Source organism: Sphaeramia orbicularis, chromosome 11 (assembly GCF_902148855.1).
Source record: "Sphaeramia orbicularis chromosome 11, fSphaOr1.1, whole genome shotgun sequence".
NCBI lineage: Eukaryota > Metazoa > Chordata > Actinopteri > Kurtiformes > Apogonidae > Sphaeramia > Sphaeramia orbicularis.
Genome location: NC_043967.1, coordinates 17687366 through 17714107, shown reverse-complemented (window position 1 = coordinate 17714107; position 26742 = coordinate 17687366). Strand labels below are relative to the sequence as shown.

The 26742-nt window shown below is 35.1% G+C and overlaps 1 protein-coding gene across 2 annotated transcripts; it reads left to right on the top strand.

Annotated features, from left to right (window-relative positions):
* The first annotated feature begins 1047 nt into the window (after positions 1-1047).
* On the top strand, positions 1048-26742 carry tspan13b (tetraspanin 13b). 2 transcript variants are annotated; one of them, XM_030148001.1, is made up of 7 exons: positions 1048-1290; positions 10968-11135; positions 15033-15113; positions 18307-18420; positions 20581-20691; positions 25952-26068; positions 26508-26742. In XM_030148001.1, the coding sequence occupies exons 1-6, from the start codon at positions 1228-1230 to the stop codon at positions 26024-26026; spliced, it is 612 nt and encodes a 203-aa protein (XP_030003861.1). In that variant the 5' UTR covers positions 1048-1227; the 3' UTR covers positions 26027-26068; positions 26508-26742. The 2 variants fall into 2 exon arrangements, with proteins under 2 accessions (XP_030003861.1, XP_030003860.1); XM_030148000.1 differs by having other exon boundaries at positions 1049-1290; positions 25952-26742.

Genomic DNA, 26742 nt, shown 5'->3' with positions numbered 1-26742 from the left:
TGACCACTTCAGATTAACCCTTTCATGCACAAATTATGAGAACCTTAGTCAATATTTTTTTTCTTGAGTGTTTTTGTTCCTCTTTAGGCATGAAAAAAACAATGCAATTGATTTTTTATTTATTTATTTTTTTATTTTTTTTTTAATGGAGTAACAAAAATGTCCACTCAGCTGGACACCATGCATTTAAGTTTTGAAGCAAAGAAACATTTGTACAAAAATCATCATCAGAAAGTGATACACTGTGTGAAAACTATGAAATAAAAGCATTTTTAATGCCACTAATTGCTAAATTGCTACTGTTTTCTCACATTTTATCACACTCTAATATTAGTTATTACTCATTTCATGGAGATAAAATCCTCCTGAGACCCAGAAAATGGACAATTTTAGCTTTTTTACATTAAAAAAATGTCTTGATTGGAAACTGCATAATGCAACAGTTTTTTCAGATACATTTTTAAAACTACTTTTATTGATTGATTGATTTTTTTATTTTTTTATTATTTTTTTTTAATTTATGGAATGTCCTTTGTAATGGACAGCATTTTTAAGGTAAAACTGTCAAACTTTTGTCCCCTACGGAGGACATAATGCATTGCTGGGTCTCAGGGGGATATGCAAAAAAAAAATAAATAAAAAAAAATAAAAATTGTTTGTTAATTACAGTCTAATACCAATTAGCAATTGATTTAGACTAAAACATGTTACTGCAGATCAGTTTTATCAAGAACAGCAAAATTACAGCAATTGTATGAATTGCAGTGTTTTGGATGATGCATAAGAGTCCTGATGTGGAACTAAAACAACAAAACCCATGAATAAACAATAACTGTCCACTGGAATGACCACTATGCATGAAAGGGTTAAACTGGGTTGAATGTTGCCCCCGGAAGAAAGTGAGTTGGACACCCCTGGGTTAAAGGGTAAACGTGGGTGAACAGTCACAGAAGCGTCTTTTCTGGTGCAAAGTGCAGCTTTTATTGTTGTAGGCTGTTCTTCCACTTCCTCCACAGAAGCTCCTCTGTCTTTGTCTGCTCTGACGCATGAGCCTGGGTTTAGTCCAGCCTGGGTCTGCTGCTGGGAGACCATCTATTCCAGAGGGGGACAAGTGGAAACACCAGCTCAGCTCTGGGTTTTCTTCATCTCTACTCCATTCCACATATTGAACTGAGAGAATATAAAGAAGGATTTCCTGTTGTGTGCGTCATTCTACTGCGCGTAAAAATGGGCTGCGCTGGATTCACCTGCTCCAAACACTCCCTGTGTGCGCTCAACATCCTCTATGTTGTGAGTAACCCCAGCGGAATGTTCCATATGTTTGTGTGATGCTGTGGTGTGAATGCACACACACTGTGCCTTTAGTCCTTGTGTGCTTGTAAATACAGTCCAGGCTGTAAACAACACACTGCTGAGGTCGGACACTGTTCAATCAATTATTCACAGCAGCTCCTGGTGTGGGATCAGGTCCTCAGAGCGTCCATCAAATGAAACAAATGCATCACACACACACACACACACACACACACACACACACACACACACACACACACACACACATATATGTATCAGACAGCCTGTTCTATTTCATATTTCATTAGTGAATCTGCAGTGGGTCCTGTTTTTCCCTCCCAGTGTCATTTCCTCTCCTCACCCATTTTATGGCCCTGCAGAGGACGTCCTGTCTGAGCTTTGCCTCTAACCTCTGATATCTCTTATCATAACGGCTTTCTCAACTTGTTCTAGGTGCTAATGTGTCCTCTGGGGCCCAGCAGGCTCACTTCAGAACACACACACACACACACACACACACACACACACATGTAGAGCAGGGCTGTCCGATTCACTAAAGTTTAGGGGCCACATTTAGCCCAGTTTGATCTCAAGACCAGTATATTAACCCTTTCATGCATGAATTATGACAACCTTAATTGAGATTTTTTTACTGAGTGTTTTTATTCCTCTTAAATTTGGCATTAATTGTAGAGCTTTTTTAATGTTTTTTCATCTATTCTTGTATTTTATTCTTTGATTTAGGTTTTATCTATTCTTCTGTATTTTTATCTATCTATTTATTTTTATTTTATTTTATTATTATTTTTTTATTTTATTTTATTCTTTACAGTTGTTCTATGTCTTTTAATCTATTCTTGCATTTTACTCTGTTATTTTGGTTTTTATTTATTTTTCTGTACAGCACTTTGGTCCACTGTGGCTGTTTTAAAGTGCTTTACAAATAAAGTTGGATTGGATTGGATTTAAAAAAACAATGCAATTGAAATTTTTTTTATGAACCTATTTTTTATGGAGTTGCAAAAAAGTCCACTCAGCTGGACACCATGCGTTTAATTTATGAAGCAAAGAAACATGCTGCGTGAAAACTATGAAATAAAAACATTTTTCATGCTGTTAATCTGAAGTTTTCTCACATTTTAACATAGTCTAATACTAGTCATTACTCACTTCATGAAGATAATATGAAAAAAAAACCTTTTTGGTGTTAATTACAGTCTAATAAAAATAATAAGCAATTACTTTACGATCAAGCATGTTACTGCAGATCAATTTTATCAAGAACAGCAAAGTTACAGTAATAGTATGAATTGCAGTGTATGGGATGATGCATGAGCACCCAATGTTTTGGCTGATATGGAACTAAAACAATAAAATCCATGAATATACAAGAGAACAGCTGGAGAATAACTGTCCACTGTAGTGACCACTATGCATGAAAGGGTTAATGACATTATAACCTATAAATATGGACAACTCCAAGTTTTTCTTTTTGTGTTAGTACAGCCCATCCTTTAGATCAGGGGTGTCAAACTCATTGTAGTTCAGGGGCCACGTCCCAGCCATCATGTCCATGTGGGTCCCAGAAGGGTTCCATTTGGGCTGCATATAAGGGTCCCATCCCAGATAGCAGTATTATGGCATACATTTGGCATTTTTGGCTTTCTTTTGGCATTATGAAAACCTTTAGGCTTAACTGTGGTATGATTAAAGTTATCCATTATAGATATGGAGGCACCAGCAGTATATAGCTGACAAAAGACTGGGCAAAGAGCGGGATCAAGTATAGGGATGGTATGGCCTGTTTATGGCAAGCCAGAAGACTGACTAAAGAGCAGCAACATCTTATTCCATATATGGATGTGTTTTGGTTGTGTTTTGGCATATTTCTGTAAAGCCAAAACATTGCGCAAAGAGTGGGAATTTCTACCCAGAAGAAAACCCCACTTCATTTTAAAAGCATGATCAACACAAATTTTGGGTGAATTTTGGCCTCTCTTTGGGCCAGTTTTGGCTACTTTTTGGCTGGATTATGGGGATTTGGGGCTTTTCCGGGACAATTATGGCTATATTTTGGAAGTCTGCAATTAGTTTTGGGTGAATTTTGGCTTCCTTCTGGTTTGATTTTGGCTTGCCTATTTTGGGCCATTTAGGGCCCATACATCCGCCCAGGACTTTGCCAAATGACATGCCAGTTTTGGGCCAGATTTAAGCTATGATGATTGTGCTATCTGGGATGTATGTTTGTCTGCAGTTTCCATGGTGACCCCATATGTGTTTGCCCATATCAGAATCAGAGATCTGAATATGTCATATTACTTATTCTTCACATTATTTATCCCATAATATTTATCTTTCATGTCATTTGCACTTCTTAAATTCTATGTTTTACAAATATCTTAGTTTGCAATACTTTTTATTTTGTTAATGTAAATAACTGTGCCTTTTATGATGTGTGTTGTTGTTTTACTGATATTTGTTGTCTGTCTGTAAATTCTTGCACTGAACTGGAGAGCTTTACCTCAATTTCATTGTACTTGGTAAAATAATGATGAGGAGATTCTGATTCTGATTTTGATTCTGATTCTGATATGGGCAAACACATGTGGGGTTACCATGGAAACCGCGGACAAACTCTTATATGAACCTTATATAAACCTTATATGCAGCCCAGTTGGAACCCTTCTGGGGCCCACATGGACATGCTGGCTGGGATACAGCCTGATATGATATAAAATGGGCCAGACCAATAAAACAATATAAATAATAGGATATGAACTGATAATTAATGTCAACTCCAAAGTTTTTCATATTTTTATGTGAAAAAAGTAAAATTCCACAATGAAAATGTTTATGTCTATGAACTGTACTTGAATATAACATGAACAAATATGAACAACCTGAAAATTCTTAAGAAAAATAAGTGCAATTTTAACAATATTATGCCTTAGTTTATCATTTAGACATATGCATCACAACTTACAGATCACAGTGGATCTACAAATACACAAAACATTCAGTAATAGGAAGAATATTGTTAAATTCCACTTACTTCTCTTAAGACATTTCAGGTTGTTCATATTTGTTCAGGTGATTTGCATTTTTTGTAAAAGACTAGTCTTTAAATGTAAACATTTTTTGTAATTTTACTTTTTTTTTTATACTAAAACAAAGAAAAAAATGCTGTTTTCATTATGTATAGTTTATTTTTATAGTATTTTACTCTTCTGATCCATTTTAGATTGAATCAACCTAAAATTATTTGAACATCCTTGATTGTTAATATCTTCAGTGTAACTTTTGTATTTCACTAATTCATCCCATGGGCCAGATTAGAACCTCTGGTGGGCCGCTTTTGGCCCATGGGCCATATGTTTGACACCTGTGCTTTAGATTATGAAATTATTTACATTTTACAAAAAGAAATGTGAATAACTTGAAAGAACTGACATTTCATTTGAAAAAATAGTGCAATTTTAGCAATATTATGCCTCCTCTTATTATTTATACATGTACATTACACACAATGTTACACTAACATTTAATAACAGACTGAATATTGTTAAAAATTTTAGAGTTTGGAACTAAAATAAGAACAATTTCTACAATATTACGTCTCAGGTTATTATTAAGACAACTTATAAATCACGGTGGAAATACAAATACCCAAAACATTTAGTAACAGGCAGAATATTGTTAAAATTACACATTTCAGGTTGTTCATTTTTATTCATGCATGTATTTGCATTTTATTGTGAAAGGAAAGTTTACAAATGTAAATATTTTCATAGTGTTACGCTCTGTCTAGGGGTTGCCGAGACGCAACATGTTATGAGACTCCCCTCCCTCCACGTCCCTTAAGAAACCGGGCAAATTATCAGAAATGACCAGCAACCATAGCACTGCAGGATGAGATATTTATTTACAAAAAACGAAAAATTAAATCAGGTAAGGGAATCAAAATGTTCTACAAAAAACAAACGAAGGAAACCAAAATACACCAATCTTACCAAACAAAACTTACAGGAAAAGATTCCCTCCTTGTATCACTAGGTTTACAAAGTTCTAACAAAAAATTACAAAAGGCTGGTCTGCACACAGGGGAGGATGGAATGAGAGGAGTCTCTGGAGGAATGAAGCTCTGTCCTTTAAATTTCCCGGCTCATCTCCTGAAGCACCAATCAGCTGCAGCCAACAGAGTAACAGCACACCTGCAGCTCATCCTTAATCAACTGCTATCTGCTGGAGGAAAAAAACACAGAACACACCCACACACAAGGAAGAGAACAGAAAAAACTACAAAAATACAACAATCACAAATGGCACAGCCCATTACAGAATCAACAAAAAAATACTAACCCTTAACAATAGTGTAATATTATTTTTTCATTTACTTTTTTTTCACATAATTTTTCAAGAAGAAAATTTGTAGTTGTCATTATTTATGGGTTATTATGTTATTATTTTACTTCAGATCACATTGGTCTGTATGTGGAACCTGAACTAAAAGGATTTTTGACAACTTTAACTGTTTATATCGTCAGTGTAATTTTTGCACTTTCACTAGAACTTTTGGCAGGTGGGGTGTGGCCCGCGTGCCACAGGTTTAACACCCCTGCTGTAGAGCCTTAGAACGGGGCCTCTAGGTGGAGATGTTGCAATAATATTAAAATATTGCAATTAAGAAGCTGCAGGTTTACTTGAACACATGATCAAACTGCAGACTGAGTAAACGTCATCCCCTGATCTGTGGAGCATGATTCTTATGTCATATAATGACATAATACTTAGTGTGTGGACATTGACCACCAAGTGTCTGTGTGTCACAGCCAAACAACTTTTATGTGGACCACTGACACACACCATCTACCTCTTTAAACCTTATCAGCACTAAGTACAAATACTTTATTACTCTACCTAAGAACAGTTTTTAGGTATGGGGGGGTATAGGAGGTAGAAGCTCAGGAACACTTCTGTCCTTGGGGGGGTTTTATGGGTTTTTTTTAAAATGTTTTTATGCTTTTATGTTTTTATGTGATATGTAGAAAACACACTTTGTCTTTTAATTCTATTTTCTTTTTAATCTAATTTATTCGTAGCTACTTATACTCTGCATGTATTTATTTATTGATAGTCAATATGGATGACTGTTTTTGTGGAGCGGTGACCGCATTTTGTATTTTGAATTTTGCCTTGTGGATTAATAAAGTAACTCTATCTATCTATCTATCTATCTGTCTGTCTATCTATCTATCTATCTGTCTATCTATCTATCTATCTATCTATCTATCTATCTATCTATCTATCTATCTATCTATCTATCTATCTATCTATCTATCTATCTGTACTTTTTGTTTTGCTTTCAACAACTTTATCAAAACAGGCTCACTACTTTAATGAATTGAAGGGAAATGATGTAAAAAACTTAAATACATGGAACAATAACACATAGAAAAGACAATGAATTATGCACAGGTGTCAAACAGGTGGCCCATGGGCCAAAACCAGCCCTCCGAAGGTTCTAATCCAGCCAGTGGAATGAATTTGCAAAGTGCAACAATTACACTGATATTAACAATCAAGGATGTTGAACTCATTTTTGTTTAGGGGCCACATACAGACCATCCATTCATTCATTCATTCATTCATTCATTCATTCATCTGAACCCACTTTATCCTCACTAGGGTCATGGGGGTCTCTGGAGCCTATCCCAGGTACTTATGGGTGAAGGCAGGGTACACACTGGACATGTCACCAGTTCATCACAGGGCTGAACATATAGAGACAAACAATCACTCTCACATTCACACCTATGGGCAATTTATATTAACTGATTAACCTATCAGTGCATGTGTTTGGATGGTGGGAGGAAGACGGAGTACCCAGAGAGAACCGTTTTCTTATGTTTAACTTTCTTTTTATATAATTCTTTTGTTGTTTGATTTTAATGCAATATTCAAAATAAATAGATAGATAAACAAACAAACTCCACACAGAAAGGTCCCACCCCTATCGTCTGGACATACAGACAATATGATTGAAAGTAAAATGATAGTATAATAACCCTTTAACAATAAAATATGAACAAAATGAAAATTAAGTGTAATATTAACAATATTCTTCCTGTTACTAAATGTTTTCTGCATTTGCAGATCCATTCCGATCTGTAAGTTTTTAATAATAAGCTGATACATAATATTGTAGAAATTGTTCATAGTTTAGTTCCAAATTCCAAACACAAACACAAACACAAACAAACATTGTGTGTAATGTGTGTACATGTATAAATGATAAATTGAGGCATAACATTCTTAAAATTACACTTATTTTTCTTTAGAGATTTTAGCTTTTTCAGGTTATTCACATCTTTTTTGTTTGGATAGATTGTAAATGTAAATATTTTCATAATTTAATGGGGTTTTTTGCAATAAAACAAAGAGAAAAACTTGGAGTTGTCATTATTTAGAATTTATAATGCTATTATTTTACTGGGCCAGCCAACTGGAGATCAATTTGGGCTGAATGTGGCCCCTGAATTAAAATGAGTTTGACACACTTGCGTTAGTGTATCCATAACTGCCCATCATGTATGACAAATATAACAACATAAAAAGGTAATAGCAACATGACATGAACGGCTAAATGAAAGACATATGGAGCAACAACACGTATGGAGTAACAAGACAGCAGCAACAGGACTACTAGGGACACATACAGCAAAACTTACAAAATAGGACTAAAGTGACATAAGAAAAAGAAAACATGACAAGAATCACTTAAACAAAAGCAACATGTAAGAAACAGCAAAAATGACACAAAAGGCCAAACAAGTCTTCACATGAAGAAGACTAAAAATAACTTAATAAAAGTGTCTCAGATTTTGTATTTTCATCTTCATCGTGTTGAGTGCATTCATCACAACATACACACTCCTGACTAAAAGTTCACAAATAGATTCTTTGCTTAAATTAGATTTATTTGTCATAACATTTCTTTGAAACCTATGTAATGCTTCTAATTCTTTTATATACAGAAGCACATGGAAATAAAAACATTTTTAAAAAAAGGCCTGTGTAGCAAAATTTTGCAGTAAAAAAAACTTGTGTTATTCCTTAAACTTTGGGCTCAGGTGTACAATATAAAAGACAAAACAAGATTCAAACGCATAATAACATGACACCAATGTAACAAGATGAAAAAATGATATTATAAACTAAAGAAGTCTACGCTTAATGAAAAAAATAGATACAACAAAGCACACCTGTAGTCTCTGATTGTGTATTTAGTCCATATTTTGTTTGTATACAACACAAAAGATCAAACAAAAAGAAAAACAATACAGAAGACATAATAAAAGATGAAAGACAAAACAAAAAGCAAAGTTGACACAATGTAGCAGACGAAACAACATAAAAGACAAAATAAAAAAAAATAAAAAAAACCCACAAAACAAAAACACACCTGTTGTATCTGATTTTATATTTACTGATTATTTTGTTTATTTTATGCAGTGTGTGTTGTGTTTATTCAACAAAATAAAACCAAGATAGAAGACACAACAGTGTGAGAAATATAAAAAGACAAATACTCTTATATTTCAAATACTCTTATATTTTGAGGACATTGCAGAACCTGTGCTTTTTTTTTTTTACTTTTACTGTATAAATCAGGGGTCTCAAACTCATTTTATTTCAGGGACCACATTCAGCCCGATTTGATCTCAAGTGTAAAATAAAACCAGTAAACCTGTAAAATAATAGCATAATAACCTATAAATAAAACAACTCCAAAGTGTTGTCTTTGTTTTAGTGCAAAAAAACACCATTAAATTATGAAAATACTTTTATAAATTATCCAAACATAGAAGATGTGAATAACCTGAAAAAACTGAAATTTCCTCAGATAAATAAGTGCAATTTTAACAATAATATGCCTCAACTTATCATTTATACATGTGCATTATGGATCAGATCTACAAAGACCCTAAACACTTAGTAACAGGCAGAAAATTGTTAAAATTATGCTTAATTTTCTTTAGACATTTCAGGTTGTTCATATTTGTTCAGGTTATTCATGTTTTATTGTTACAGGATAGTTTGTAAATGTAAATATTTTCCTAAGTTAATGTTATTTTTTGCACTAAAACAAAGACAAAAATTTGAAGTTGTCATTATTTATAGGCATAATGTAACATTATTTTTCACATCAAACCGAGAAGAAAATATCGAGTCATATTCTGTAGGTTATTATGCTATTATTTCACTTGAGATCATATTGGTCTGTATGTGGAACCTGAACTAGCATAGATTATACAGCCTTGACTGTGGAATTTTTGCACTTTGCTAATTCATCATACAGGCTGGATTGGAACCTTTTGCGAGCCGTATTTGGCCCCTGGGCCACATGTTTGAGACCCCTGGTATAGATGTAGAATCAGTGCTTGTACTTTTTACACAAATATAAGTGGTGACTTTTACCACCTCTTCAGCCCACATACAGTTTAACAACACTTACTAACACATATTGCAATGTAATATGGCTAAAATTTACTTAGGGGATCAAATGAGTGGCCATTTTTGTCAAAAAAAAAAAAAAAGTTGTAAGAAATGCATAGAACTGTGTTGAAATATGCTAATACATTTGTGCACAGACTACTGATATTATTTGACAGTGGAAGCTATATTTTCAGAAATATTGGATTTTGAATAGCACGTGTATGTGAAAACTTTTGCTGGTGGACGGACATGATATTACCCATGATGCTCTGGTCAGTACCAGTACTTTACTAGGAATAAACTTACAGACTTACTATTGCTAATTCTCCTCTTATTCATAAATGTTAGTACTGTGGATCTAAAACAATAACAGCTGACACAAAAACACAAAATGTGGCAGTGGACGGATGTGACATGGTTGTTAGGGATCCTATCATACTGATGCCCGGCAGCCATGTCACCGTTTCCACAAATGATGCCTGTGCAAAAACTAGGATCAGAATTATTTATTGTATAGTTTATCATCAGACTAAAGAGTAAATAACAATATAGAATTGTTATTTCTTTATAAAAATGCTTATTGTTAGAAAACTGTTGATTTAAAAAGTGACGTGTGACATTCTTAATGTATGTAATGGCGTAACATAAGCAGGATGGATCAGCACCATACTCCATATTGAACCTGTAAAAATAAAACATGTGATATGTAGTATATAATCTTGTAAGAAAAACTGGGGAATCTAAAAGAATAGAATATTTGTTTTCCAGGTAAATTCAGTTAAAATATAACTTGGCCATTTGTGACATGAAAAAATAGAATTAATTGTGATGAAATTGGACATTTTTGACCTGAAAATATAGTTCATATGACCATCAACATGTTGCAATGAACTGAAATCCTGTAAATTTGCAGAACTTGCATTTACCAACACAAAGTTCCTTTGGGGATTCACTTATACTGATTTATTATGCACAAAGACATAAATAAGACCTCTAAGCAAATTTTAGCCGAATAAAAAAATACCACAAAAGTTCCAGTATGTTAATAACGTATTTTTAAATTCTTGTCACTTTTGGACAGAACCAGGCTTTTGCTGTTTGTCCCTCATGTCTCACATTTGATCCTCAAAACCTCCTCCTCGCTGCAGAACCCGACTCATCTCAAACTGTGTCTGCAGATGGTGAGTTTGCTGATGATCGGTATCGCGGCGTGGGGGAAGTGGTTCGGTCTGGTCTCCAGTTTCCAGGTGGTCGGGGGCGTCATCGGCGTGGGGGTCTTCCTCTTCTTCGTGGCTCTTGCCGGACTCATCGGGGCCATGAAGCACCACCAGGTCCTGCTGTTCTTCGTATCCTTCACATGACTGTTATCACTGGTTTTTCCCACTGAGCCGCAAAGATTCATGGGTTTTTGGACACATGAAAAATTCAGGTGATACAAGTGGGTCACTATTTTGAGGACAAGCTCGTCTCTCTGTGGGTTAAACCTGAACTCCATAAATAACTCAGCCTAAACTGCCTGTTAATGATTTGTTAAAAGTCTAGATATCGTTTTTAACGCATAAAGACCCAAACACCCAATACTGACCAAAACCTTCTACTGATCTAAACTGTTTAATACCTGTTGATCCTCTAATCCGATCAGTACATGTAAATAATTGGTGTAAAATGCAGTTTGTCATCTTTTCATGGTCATCACATATGATCCATTTGGACGTTCAGAGGCTCCGTAGTTACCATGGAAACACGGTCATCTTCTAAAACATTCATTCAATAGTAAAACCCATGGAGTTGGATCAATGACAGTGGATGGAGATGCGTGTTTTATGTTCAGTTCATGATATATTTTACTGAAAAAGTCATTTTTTTCTTCAGTTCTCTCTGTTTTTGATATAATAACCTTTTAATTTACTTTGAGCTTTAGTTTAGTTTAGTTTAGTTTAGTTTAGTTTAGTTTAGTTTTATTTTGAGCACACAGAATCATCAGATAACAGAGAATCATACTTGGTCAAACAAAATTTTTCGGCACTCGAAAAGGAGTGGGAAGAAGTATAACTTAGACTCCATCCCCCTTTTTACAAACTAATAATTAAATCAATTCCGCTTCCTTTGCTTTGTTAACACTTTTTTTTTTCTGTATATTTTTCCAATAACACAAAACCTCTGTACAAATCATTCACATTCACTTTTTTTTTGGTCACCTCACAAACAATCAGATTTGCATAATCAACCGTTTTTGATATAAACTATGATATTTATATGCACTGTAAATATTTACTACAAATAAAATGATTAATACATGTGATAATATCTCCTAATCATGGTAGTCTGTAACTTTAATGAACATCTACATGATAAGTGAATTAAAATTAGAAAAATTCACAATGTAAACTGAAAAAAACTCAAAATAAAGAGGATGATATTACAATAAATGAGGGTAAATCACTTAAGAAAAGTGAAATATAGAGAAAATTTCATTTGGGAACTGCCACAAAAGTACCACTGGGTCTTTATGGGTTAAAACCGGCTCTAGGTTTATGCAGAATTGTCGTCAAAGCAACATATCCTTGAACAAATATCTGAAGAGTGGATCCACCCACCCAGGTCATGTCACACATTTTGTCTGTAAGTGCAGATTTGGCTTTTGGTCACTGTAGATTTTATTTATTTATTTCAGTTACATTTAACCAGGAAGTCCCTTAAGATTAAAATATCCTTTTTGAGGGAGATCTGACCAAGAAGGCACAGTATTACATGCAAAAAACATGAAATCAAAGGTAAGAAAACTGATTAATAATATAATATAAGGCAGACAAGGGCAGATAGCATGGCAGTTACATGACTTTTTATCACAGGCAAATAAAATCAGTCAGTGTAGTGTGTTTTGAAGATAAAACAGTTTTGAAGAAAAATAAAGAAACCTGTTCTGCCAAATTTAAAATCCTGTGAACCCTGTTGTGCAGCCGTCCAAACAAGAGTCATAGATTACACAAATGTGCAAATATTATAATTGAATTTGCCCAGTATTGGTTTGTAAAGAAAGATATACCCATGTTTAACCACTTATTTCACTGAATATTTAGGGTTTGGGTCTATACTGTACTATCTATCTATCTATCTATCTATCTATCTATCTATCTATCTATCTATCTATCTATCTATCTATCTATCTATCTATCTATCTATCTATCTATCTATCTATCTATCTATCTATCTGTCTGTCTGTCTGTCTGTCTGTCTGTCTGTCTGTCTGTCTGTCTGTCTATCTATCTATTTATTTATTGAGTTGACAGGACAATGCAGTCAAACATAGTTGCAGCTGATGTGATGCATATAGAGTTCGTAATTAGTGTTAATTCTCAACTGCAGTCCCTGGTTGGGCTCTTCCACAACATTGCAGTAATATATAAAATATACATCATTTAAAACAATTCTACCATACAATTCAGTAATCCAGTGTTGCATTTATATGATATTAGACATTCATTCACTCACTCACTCTTCCACACAATATACACAATATTTACAGAAGAGAACAGTTATGTTTCGTCTTTAACCAGGTTTTGGTTCTGGTGGTGAACATCTTAAACTCTGAGATGGATTTTATTTCTGATGGTACCAAAAGAAATATAAAGTAAAATGCATTTATTTGACTTCATTTGACACTAATACTGGTTTCTAATGTGTGGCTGACACACAACCCAAACTAAATCTGTGGAGGCATGTCTCAAATGCAACCTTAACCCTCGACCTAAAATGGGTCAGGTGTGACCTGGTGATGTTAATACGCTGGTAAAGGACCCGAAACTAGATCATAAAGTCTACAGTGAGGTGCTCTACATAATGCATTGGTTCACAGTTGGACCAAACCAGCAGCCAAGACTAGAAACTGCATACAGCAACAGTACACTACTGACACATAAAGCACTGAAAAACAAACACAGACATGTTTTACAGATTCTGTAGGCTGTACGTTCAGATTGGTAGCAGAAAACAAGTATTTTAGGTAGAGGTCAAAACACGCTATTTGAAATCTCTCTGGCAGGACATTACAGAGACAGTTTGACAGATTAGTGTTGCTAAATGACCCACATTTTTACCTTTCAAATCATTTTTGCTTTAGTTGGACCGTAAGGGATTATCCAAAACAAGGAGCTACTTTAAACTGAAATAAATGTTGGAATGGCAATCAATTAAATTTCACACTCTGACGGGACATTACTGTGTTTTGAACCATAGAGGTATTTTGAAGCCTGTATGCTAAATTAGGCTAACAGCATTGTAAACCAGCTGTGTACTTAACACAGTGTGATTCAAACTGCAAAAGAAAGTCAAAAAAACTTTAAGAGCTTTTCTTTCTACACTAAATATCCAGTACGTTAATTTATTTACTGGTTCAAAGACGGACATACAACAGAGTTCTCCTGTATGTTAGCCTGGTTCTGTTAGCCCACAGTTGATGAGCAGTTCACCTTTAAAATAACTTTATTTATATGTTTTATATCTGTCTTCATGTCTTATATAGTTATTATATAGTGTTTCCAAATACAGTAACTTATGAAAGTAATATTATTGTAAAATAGCTCAAAATGGGTAAAAGTACAGGCCGTCACATAGGATGTAAACATGCTAACAGGTTAGCATGTTTAGCTAAACAACTTCCACGATATATTAGCAGAAATGGATGTGATGACAGTTTTGGATAGTAATTCTACTCACTGTATCAGATATGACTGGTTTCTTTATCTTTTTCCTTTTTAATATTTTCCCTATCTTTAACCATCGTGACTCAACATATATTAAATGTGTTTCATAAGGGGTACTCTGCAGACATATTTGGACTTAGAGACACTAACATTTACAATAATTTAAATAAGAGTAGGAGTATTAATGATTACTGTGTGTCTCTCAGCCTTTTATTATAAATGGTTGGATCAGAACTGACTCTGGACTTCGTTTTTGAAGGTCCCAGAGCCGGTGCTGATTATCCACATTGTGCTCCTTTCTCTTCTGTGTGTTTTGGAAAATCCATTTTCCATTCATGTATTCATGTGCAAGAAGATCCAAAGCCGCATCGTATTTCACACTGTAGTCAGCAGTGCACTCATAGTCCCTACTGCCTTTTCAACACTCTGAAATGTAGGTTTTACTCCGTGTACATCCACAGTGTTTGGTAACACTGGCTGTCAGCAGGATTATTTGTACTGTGTTTCATGTTTGTTTTTATCCTTGACAGTGACGCTCAGTACATGATCATCCTCTTCATGGTGTTTATTGTGCAGTTCTCTGTTTCCAGCGCCTGTTTGGCTATCAACAGAGAACAACAGGTAGGGTGAAATATTTTATTTCTCCAATAGCTCATACTGCAAAAACACATCCTCAGAGACAGTGATGGAGAGTCCAAGGGTTCTGTCTTTGAGCTGCAGTGTCCCTGGTTTGATGAGCATTCCTGTTATCATCTTCTGCCCTTCACTCCCAAAGACTTTTTTAGTGGATGTTTGCCTCATTTCATTTTCAATGATCCAATCACCTGCAGAGGAAGGTCACATTCTAGTAAACCAACTGCAACAATTATAGATGGAAGGGGAAGGGATCGAAATGGGGAAAAATAGTATTTTAAAAGTAAAATTCCTTGAGAATTCCATAAATATCCAACGATTATTACTTCTGTGTCTTTCCCATGACTCATCTATCAACCATCACTGGACATCTTACAGGCATAAAGTACGTATTTTTAAACCTTTTGCAGAAGTTGAAAAACATTCTTGGACTTACACTGCAAAAATCAAAATCTTGTCAAGTGTATTTTACTCATTTCTAGTCAAAATATCTCACACTTAAAATAAGACATAATAACCTAAAGAGTAACTTTTTAGTGAGATGTAAGAACTTATTTTTAGACAATAGATCTTGAAAATCTTATTTGAAGAAATCTTACCAAGATAATTTTCACTTGTTCCATTGGCAGATCTTTTTTGCTTGAATTAAGCAACAAAATCTTGAATTAAGCAAAAAAAAAATCTATTGTCTATCTATAATCTATTGTCTAAAAATAAGTTCTTATATCTCACTGAAAAGTTACTCTTTAGGTGATTGTGTCTTATTTTAAGTGTGATGAGATATTTTGACTAGAAATGAGAAAAATACATTTGGTAAGATTTTGATTTTTGTAGTGTGTATGAAATCATTTAGGAAAGAGGGAGTTGCAGGTACAACAAGGAAAGCACTCGGAGAGCGCAGACCTCCGCCAAGACAGATCTGCCCCCCCCCCCCCCCCCCCCCCCCCAACACACACACACAATCACCACCAAAATTTAATAATTTCTTCCTTGTGCCAGTATCAACATTTCCTGAAAATTTCATGAAAATCCATCCATAACTTTTTGACTTATCTTGCACACAGGCAGACAAACAGACAAACCAACGCCAGCAAAACCATAACCTCCTTGAGTTATCTTGCTAACAAACAAACAAACAAACAAACAAACATGCAAACACACACACATGCAAACACACAAAGCAAAGTGATTACAATACCTCCTGGCAGAGGTAAAAATGGCTTATTCTGGGCAGTTTGATGTTGGTATTTTTTTCACTTCATAAAGAAACTGCAAGACTGGTTAAACAGACAAACCGCTCAGAGGATAGATCCCACAGTGATAAATATCATTCCTCTTGAGGAAATGACTTTGCGGTGAAAGTAATAAAGTGTTTTGTGGTCGGTGCTGAGAGCTTCAGAGCACTTAGCACATATCTTCAGAAATAAGACAAGAACGTCTAATACCACTGATAGAGTTTTTCTTAACACTATTATAGGTCAAGCTCTGTATTGTTAGGCAACCAGCACTGAAAGTCTTCTTCTGTCGTTCTTAAAATTCCTTTGAAGCTTCTTACATTTCAGATTATGATCCTGCACATCCAGCTACTGGGGATCAGATAATTTATTATAGTTTTTCTGAAAGTTGTGGTTTGAAGCATTGGCGAGTTGCACACTTCAAATTAATTTAAATGAGACAAAACTATAATGCCAATAACATGACCTCAAAGATTTGATTGATTGATTGATTGATTGATTAATGTATTTATTTCAAATATGAATGTCAAAACAGAAGAAAATAAATAAACAAAACACTTAAACATAAGACATATAATACATATTTGAAAAGGAGTGAGAAGAAGTATAACTTATGAACTCCCACCCCTTCTCCTTATATAATTAATAACAGTAATAATCTTCCTTGTTTAAGCATATCTATACTATATACTATAATATGACTGATACTAATTATTAAATACTTTGGTTTGTGGCTTTATATTATTATGAACAAATATAATATGATTTACATAAACACATAATGCAGTATGTAAATGCATATTCATACACAGATATATACATATACATACGTACACACATATACACATACATACACATATACAAACATACATATATATATATACACACATACACACCTGTACATACACACACACATACTTGTACATCCTTATAACCCCCAGTGATACCCAACACCTCCCTCATCCCCGTACCTCTGAAAAATTGTGTCTTTGTGCCTCCTTTTAAATTCTTTCATGCTTGGACATTGCTTTAACTCTATATTAAATCTGTTCCACAGTCCCACCCCGCTGACTGAAACACAAAAACCCTTCCTAGTCGTGCATATTAACTGAATTTTAAAGTTAATTTTCCCTCTTAAATTGTAACCCCCCTCATGAATACTGGATAATTTCTGTCTATTTGTTGGTAACAGATTATTTTTAGCTTTGTACATTATTTGAGCTGTTTGATGAAAGAAAGTTAAGCACTTTTATTAGACCTTGAAAAAACATTGCATTCAACATCGCTGAAGAATATGTTCATAAATCCAGAGGATACATTTTCAAGCACAATTTATACTTGAAATATTTTGACACTTGACATTTAGAACATAGAAAATAGGATTTATTGAGAGATGATGCACCTCATATGGACATATAGTCTGTCTGTGATGCCTGCAAAATACATTTTCCTTTGTCTTGTACTGTTGTTTTTTTGTTTTTAACTTAATTCAATTAATAATTTCACATTTAATTATTGATTATTGATGTTTTCTAATCTGAAAATGTTACTAAAAGTAACCGCCCAAACAGCATTTATTCAGAAATGATCCATTTTACCAGATGTGTAGGATGACAGAGACATTCCACAACATCATAAAGTCAAGTTCTAAACCTGAAAATAAGGGAATAAAACTTCAGAGCTGACTTTACAGCCTCATATCTGATGATTAGTCAGCTTTTGCGACCTAGTTCCAAAAATATGACATCTAGTTTCACTTACAGATATAGAACTTAATAGACAGACTTCCATTAATGTAAGTGAAATGAAAGTTCCCTCCTTTTGCACCAAAGTTACAGGGAGACACTTGGAAATGAGTGGTGTTAAAGATATATCCATATATCAGAGCATCTTATTGTGTGTTGCATTCATGTTCTTAGTGTGTTAATGCTGTGTTTGTGCTGCAGGATCAGCTGCTGGAGGTGGGTTGGAATAACTCTAAGAGTACCCAGAGGGATGTGGAGAAGAGTCTGAACTGCTGTGGCTTCAAGCAGGTGGACCGGAACGGCACCTGTGATGCTGTGAGTTTAGATCGGGGTGGGCCGTTCATTTTCTTATGGGGCCACATGTGAAACTTTGACACTGGTTAATGGCCGGAACAATACACCTGCAACTCTGCTCAATATGTATCTCTATAAAAACAGTAAATCAATGAGAATTTGATGTTGTTCACTTATTCTGTCATATTTGAGTTATTGTATTGAAGTTTGGGGTAACACATATATGAGTAACACAAAGCCATTGTTTTTATTACAAAAAAGAGAAATAAGAATTATGTACTATTAGGGATGTAACGATTACCGGTATAACGATAAACCGCGGTAAAATTGCAGATGGTTAGTATTACCGTTTAAATTCTAATTATCATGATAACTGTGTTTGATTACCGCACTTTTAGGGGGAAAAACGCCTATGTAAAGATCTGCTTTTATGTCAAATATTTGAGTGTAGTTTAAATTTATTACAATTTTAATTTTATATATGTAAAATTTGGAACCAATATTCACTTTTAAAGTCTTTGAAAAGGTTCGTTAAGCATCTTTGTGTTATTTATGCAATAAATTATATGCATTTTTCAAATCAGATTTTATATATTTGTTTGTGTTTTCTGGCCTTTTATGTTTTTACAGTAAGTTAAAGTGAAAAAAATAATAGACAGATGATATAGATGAAGTTGTGCTAAAAAAAAAAAAGATCCCAAACATGGGTATAGAAAACATTTGTTTATATAGTATATAAAGGCAAAATCAAAAGGACTGAAAACCAGACAAAATAGACTCAGACCACTAAGGGTTAATATTTGAATGTTTCTGCAACAGTAGGTACATTGTGCCAATTACTTTATTTGGGTTTTTTTTGTTGTTGTTGTTGTTGTTGTTGTTGTTGTTGTTGTTTTTCCAAAATACAACTTGGTTAAAATATTTCAGTGTGTGTATTAGTACTTTTTTAAACATTTTGAGCACAATTTCAATAATACCGCAATAATAATGATAATCGTGATAATTTTGGTCACAATAACTGTGATATGAAATTTTCATATCGTTACATCCCTATGTACAATGTTAATTTCAGGGAACATACAAATGAGTTGTTTATTAAATCAGGATTGTTTAAGTTTAAAGAGTTATCTGAATTAAGGACATACTTGATTGTGTTTAGAGCGAGAAACGGACTTTTGCCTGAAAATTTGCAGAGATTATTTGTTTTAGTATCAACAGGTTAAAAAACATAGAATGCAGTTTAATAAGGGTTCAGACTAATGTAAAGCAAATGTGTATTTCTGTTGTGGGTGTCAGAATGTGGAATTCTTTGGCAATGGAAGAGAAGAGCTAGACACATTTTTCAGTTTAAGAGGTTGTATAAGGAGAGAATAGAGAACCTTTATAACAGCATGAAATGAAATAATTCTACTTAGGGATTTTGGATGCATTTTATTTTCATTGACTATTATGTAAACTGTTTACTGTAATGGCTGTAATGTCAACGTATCTGATGTAAGCAGATGTTTCAGGAAAAGTTTTTATCATCCTGCTCCTTTCCAATCATTTAGATTGGAATGAATAAATAAAATGAAAATAAATGAAACAATACAATGACACAATGGAAATGAGGTGCACAGAATACAACTATTTAATGAATATTCACAAAAACATGATGTGCAACCAAATGTGCAAAACCAGCTCCACATTAACTCTAGATGAAAAACTAAATGCATTCAGCTTTGTTTGTTTGCATATCTCAGTTCTGTCTCTGTTCCATAGAAGCCCATACCTTGTTAAAAACTCTGCATTCTGAATCAGTCTTTCTTTTTTTGGCATTAGCTGACGTCTACGTAAGCAGAAACTGAACAACATACCAGTTAGTGCATAAGCCTTATGCTAAGTATGGAAAGTACGTGCGAAAAAACATTAATTTAGCAGATCCTTCAAAATAAAAGCAGCACCGTTGAATTGGTTGCATCTACAATGATATATACTTGCATTGACTTTTAATTGGCCAATGACCTCATGCAGGCCAGTCAGGGTCAGCTATAGGGGCACATGGGGCCCACGGGCCGTACAATGCCCAGGTGTGGTTTAGATCAATGATCAGTAAAAAATAAAATGAAGTCACTATTGTATTTTTTTCTCTTAGCAGCTTATGTCTGGCTTTATGTTTAATATAGTGTTTTTTTTCTGCAGGCCTGTTTCCCCAACCACTCCTGTGAACCCTGTGCAGATAAGATTCAACAACATGCAGGAGACGTTCTCCGCTTCGTGGGAGGGATTGGACTCTTTTTCAGCTTCACTGAGGTCAGTCACAGATGCAGCACTGACGAACAGCGGGGGTTGGTGGTAGGTGGAATAAATGCAGCTGAGATGAATATACTTTTTATGAATATCTGATTTCTTACAGCTTAGTGGTTGAAAAAGCTCCCTGTTGACTTTTCAGTAAAAGCCTCAACAGCAGTCTTCCCAGGTCGACCATCGTTACATTTCTGTATCTCTAATACAGTGTTTGTCAAACTGTGGGGCAGCCCACCTAGGGGAGGTGCGAAGGCTTGCCAGGGGAGGCATTGGATCATTCCTGTTTTTTTTTTTTTTCCTTCAGGTTAGAACATGTAGCAAGTGGAACTAATGTTTTAGTGTTGGAGCACCCTGGACTCATTTTAGGGACGTACAACAAACAAGTCTACTGCCATGGTGATCTGTCAGTAGACTAAACAAAGAGTTTAGCTTTGGAGAATGGACAAGGATTGGACTGGGAAAGAAAAATGTGCAATGTTTCTGTTTTTGCACAATTTGAACTTTAATGTTCTGAGATGTGCAGTGGAAACAGGCTCACTGCAGCCACTGATACTGTTCAAATGTTCATCTTTGTTACCAAAATGTGTTTTTTGTTCTAAAAAAAGGGAACTTTTTTGTCATAGTTGTAAGATAATTGAGCATTTCCTATTTTTATTTGGAAAAATATTGTCTCATCCAGCAGTCTTGTTGAGTTTCTTTGTATTGTTCAAGGAAAAATTCAAGTTATTTTTCATTTGCACAACACATTATTCAAGGAAAAGCAAAAAGTTTTGTTACGATATTGATGTTTCTTTCAATCAAAGTTATAATTACACTACTGTTACTATGTTGTTGGGGTTGAGGGGGGCCTGGAGATTTTTCGTCCTCCAAAGGGGGGCCTGACTGTAAAAGACTGAGAACCACTGCACTAATATAACATAACTCATGGTCAAATACAGAATAATGCTGTATCACTGCTTTAAGATTTGTACTTTATTACATTTAGCTATAGAAGGTCTGAACTAAATCTTCTCCTTACCAGTCAATAGACCTGTTAAATAAACACAATTTCAGTAATCATAATTACCATCCATCCTTCAGTGTGGGAAATAACAAATTGAAGTTTGTTTCTCTCGCTAAATTATGAAAGTGTTTTATTCATTCATTTGACAGGGACAATGCAGTTAAACATAGTTACAGTTGATGTGATACATATGGGTCAAGTCACGCGGTTATGTAGGGAGTGCCCGACTACATTTTATACTCTAATTACCTCCGCCAAGGAGGTTATGTTTTTGTCAGGGTTTGTGTGTTTGTTTGTTTGTCTGTCTGTCTGTCTGTTTGTCTGTCCGTTAGTGTGCAACATAACTCAAAAAGTTATGGACAGATTTTGATGAAATTTTCAGGGTTTGTTGGAAATGGGATAAGGAAGAAATGATTAAATTTTGGTGGTGATCGGGGGTGGGGGGGCCCACAGGGGGGCCCATTTCCAACAAACCCTGAAAATTTCATCAAAATCTGTCCATAACTTTTTGAGTTATGTTGCACACTAACGGACAGACAGACAGACAAACAAACAAACAAACCCTGGCAAAAACATAACCTCCTTGGCGTGGGAGGGCCCACGGGGGGGCCACTGATCAGCCTTGGCGGAGGTCTGCGCTCTCTGAGTGCTTCTAGTTCAAAATGTATTTAAGATAGAGACATGAATAATACATCATTTTAAAGGTATTAACTAGTATTTGAAGCTCATAAAAAGAAACAAAAGCTATAGTGCCATCTTTTGCCATAAAAATTTGAAAAACTGCATGGTTATGTAGGGAACAAAAATTAACATCTAAATTTTCCTTTTTTTCTAAACGTTTTAAAAGTGCAGTTGCAAGTGTCTCCTAACTATGAAAATTTGCTCAGATGTTCTTTAAGGTGTCTATTTTGATAAACTATGGATGCATTTTTTATTTTTTAAATATAACTATGACTTTTGGCAAGAGTTTATATATAGAGTTTATAGCTAGTGCTATTTCTCAACTCCAGTCCCTGATTGAGCTCTTCCACAACATTGCAGTACAATATAAAATATTCATCATTTAAAACAATCATACCATACAATTCAATAATCCAGTGTTACAAAATGTGTCCATGGGTTCAGCAGGATAAGTGTCCCATCTGGCAGACAAATGTCCTTATTAGCCTCCAGGTGTCAGAAGCAGTTCTTAGGTAACTCTTATCTTCTGTCTAGTGGCAGAGGTCTGTCATTTTAACAGCTTGATGTTGCAACTGTGTGACATATCCCATGTCTGGAAACAAAACCAGTAGTAGAAATAGCAGCTGCGGTTGTTGCACAGAGTTGCAAAGTCGGAAATGGAGACATACTTGACTAATGCCTCTGAAGTTTTCGGTCCACAGATTTGATTCAGTCAAAGGAGTTTCATGTAGTTGCAGCTGTGAGTCACAGAGAAAAATGAATGAAACTATAGAAGCCTGAAATAGATGTTTTTTATACGCTGCAGCCCTTTGAACAGCAGCAGCATCAGTAGCAGCAGTGTAAGTACTGTAAGAAGTACAGAAGCAGCAATAGTAGCATTTAGAGACGTTTTCCACTGCAGATACTTTAATTTGTTAAGGCATAAAACATATGCGTTTAATTGATACTGTTAACAATGGCATTCATAGGTTTTTGAGACACTTAAGTGGAATCCACCCATGATGACTTTAAAGATAAGTAACACCTGAATTTTTTGTACTTTTCCTGTTGTAACAATACACAATATCAGGTGTGAAAAGGGGGATTAATAGCAATAGTGATCATCATATTACATGATTTTTTTTAAATTTTTAATCACATCAGTTGACTCAAACCATCAAGTAGCACCAACCTTACTGGTACCTACTGATGTAAACCTTGATTAGGATGAATAAAGCAGTCATTCCCTAAAACAATTTTTAGCTGTATATTTTAACAAGTCTTAGTCACACAGGAGGGGGTAATGTTGTGATGGACTATTTTCTTCAGCAGATTAATGAGTGTTTTTGGCAGCGTGGTAGTGTATGTGGAACACAGTCAGAACAAACAACAGTGTGTGTGTGTGTGTGTGTGCGTGTGTGTGTGTGTGTGTGTGTGTGTGTGTGTGTGTGTGTGTGTGTTCACAGTAATAAAGGAACATGTCATCCAGTGTATCTCATTGGTGGGTGATACAGAACCATTTTTCATTACAGGTGGATGCACTATGTGCTGCGCGAAACTCCACCCACAAACACTGCAAATAGTGTTTTATTTTCTTTTTTACCTCCGCCAAGGAGGTCATGTTTTTGTTGGCGTTGGTTTGTCTGTCTGTCTGTCTGTCTGTCTGTGTACAAGATAACTCAAAAAGTTATGGACGGATTTGGATGAAATTTTCAGGAAATGTTGATACTGGCACAAGGAACAAATGATTAAATTTTGGTGGTGATGGTGGGGGGGACCACTGATATGCCTTGGCAGAGGTCTGCGCTCTACAAGTGCTTCAAGATTTTAATTTAGATTAATGATTTTTAGATTGCAACAAAAAAGACAAAAATAAAGAAAAGCATGACCAGCAAAAACCATTAGCAGGAAATTATAATCAAACTATTAAAGCAGTGAGAAAAAAGTGCAATATCAACACACTGCAAAAATCAAAATCTTACCAAGTGTATTTTTCTCATTTCTAGTCAAAATATCTCATCACACTTAAAATAAGACATAATCACCTGAAGAGTAACTTTTCAGTGAGATATAAGAACTTATTTTTAGACAGTAGATCTTGAAAATCTTATTTCATGAAATCTTACCAACATAATTTTCACTTGTTCCATTGGCAGATTTTTTTTTTGCTAGAATTAAGCAAAAAAAAAAAAAAAAAAAAATCTTGAATTAAGCAAAAAAAAATGCCAATGGAACAAGTGAAAATGATCTTGGTAAGATTTCTTGAACCAAGGTTTACAAGATCTGTTGTCTAAAAATAAGTTCTTATATCTCACTTACAAGTTACTCTTTAGGTGATTATGTCTTATTTTAAGTGTGATGAGATATTTTGACTAGAAATGAGAAAAATACACTTGGTAAGATTTTGATTTTTGCAGTGTAATAACAAGGAGAATCAAATTATTAACCCAAACAGTAGGCTGATAAAAGCTAAGACATGAGTTAAAACTAATTAAAGTATAATGAAAAAACAATAATTTAAACTATTCCAAGAAGACCAATAAAAGAAGAACAGGTTAAAATGAATCAAAGTTTAAAAAATGACTAGGTTTGAAGGAAGACATACTGTAATAAACTGTATTTACACATGTGGTATTAAAACAGATTCCTTTTTTGTCATTTAAAGAAAAGCACAGATCTTGTCACCACAGAGCTTCAGTCTATAGACCTAAAAACCACCAACCAGGCCTGAAATCTGGGTGTACTGATGGACTCAGACCTAAATTTTGAAAAACACATCAAGGCAGTCACAAAATCAGCCTACTATCACCTTAAGAACATCTCAAGGATAAAAGATCTGATGTCTCAGCAGGACCTGGAAAAACTAGTCCATGTATTCATCTTCAGTCGGCTCGATTATTGTAACAGTGTCTTTACAGGTCTACCGAAAAAATCCATTAGACAACTGCAGCTCATCCAGAACTCTGCTGTTAGAGTCCTCACTAAGACCAGAAAAGTGGACCACATTAGTCCAACTCTGAGGTCCTTCCACTGGCTGCCTGTCCGTCAGAGGATAGACTTTACAGTTCTGTTGCTGGTCTATAAAGCTCTGATGGTTTAGGACCAAAATACATCAGTGAGCTCCTGACCCAGTAAGAACCCACCAGACCCCTCAGGTCATCTGGATCTGGTCTGCTGTCAGTTCCCAGAGTCAGAACCAGACACGGAGAAGCTGGTTCAGCTTCTATGCTCCACATGTCAGGAACAAACTCCCAGAAAACCTCAGATCAGCTGAAACACTCAGTTTATTTAAATCCAGGTTACAGACCCACCTGTTCTCAGCTGCATATGAATAGAGTTTATATTCATCAGTTCAGATCTGCACTGTTCCTTTTAAGCTAAAAGTTTTATCTGTTTTATCTGCTTGTCTGTTTTATCTATTTATCAGATTTTTTGTTGGTTTGTTGGTTTGTTTGTTTGTTTTTCTCATACCTTCTGCTGTACTGCTTTTAATGTTTTATGTAAAGCACTTTGAATTGTCTTGTACATGAAATGTGCTATAGAAAGACATCTGCCTTTCCTTGCCTTGTCTTAGTAGGTGACTGTTAAATCTGTGTGTTTCAGATTCTGGGCGTATGGCTCACATATCGCTATAGGAACCAGAAGGACCCCCGGGCAAACCCCAGCGCTTTCCTGTGAGACACCACCAGCCTCCGTCACCTCAGCACCTCTGTGTGTGTGGACCTCCTCTGGGCTTTAACTGTAAATACAAGAGTGATTTGTGTGTGTGTTCATTGATTGCTGCAGCCTTGCTGTAATAATATGATGTGTTTGGTTTTTTTAAGAGTGAACTTTGTCCTGAAAACATGTTGTTGTACATGAAGGAACAGGGTGCATTTTACCCTCTTTTACTGCATCACCTCTCCTGTTTAGGATGAAACAGTCCATGTCCTGTGCACTTAAGGGAAACACTGTATTTTGGACAGTAATCTGCTGTATCCTGAAGTATTAATGCAGCCTGCCTGATGTTGACCTTCAACCCTGTTTATTTTTATTTTTTTTTCTTTGTTCTTCAGTCCGTCCCACTGAATGCAATAACATCACCCACTCCTCTGTCTGCTAATGTGACTCATTAAATTATTTGGATCTTGTCTGAAAGTTTGTTACCTGCCTTTGTAAATGTGTGTGTGTGTGTGTGTGTGTGTGTGTGTGTGTGTGTGTGTGTGTGTGTGTGTGTGTGTGTGTGTGTGTGTAATGGTGTGTCTTGCTCTAGATTGTGTGCTGTGTATTTGGCTTTTTGCATGACTCATCTGCTAATATAACACACTGTATGAGAACTGCAACACTGGTTTTGTTCAACGTCTGAGCCTTTGTACTGTAAACCACAATAAAACACTAAAGAGGAAGAAAACTCA

Excerpts from the sequence above, each read along its gene's own strand:
- tspan13b (XM_030148001.1), top strand. The coding sequence starts at position 1,228 with ATGGGCTGCGCTGGATTCACCTGCTCCAAACACTCCCTGTGTGCGCTC. Across the intron at positions 1,291-10,967 it reads CGCTCAACATCCTCTATGTT|ATGGTGAGTTTGCTGATGAT; the intron begins GTGAGTAACCCC and ends CTGTGTCTGCAG. Across the intron at positions 20,692-25,951 it reads TCTTTTTCAGCTTCACTGAG|ATTCTGGGCGTATGGCTCAC; the intron begins GTCAGTCACAGA and ends TGTGTGTTTCAG.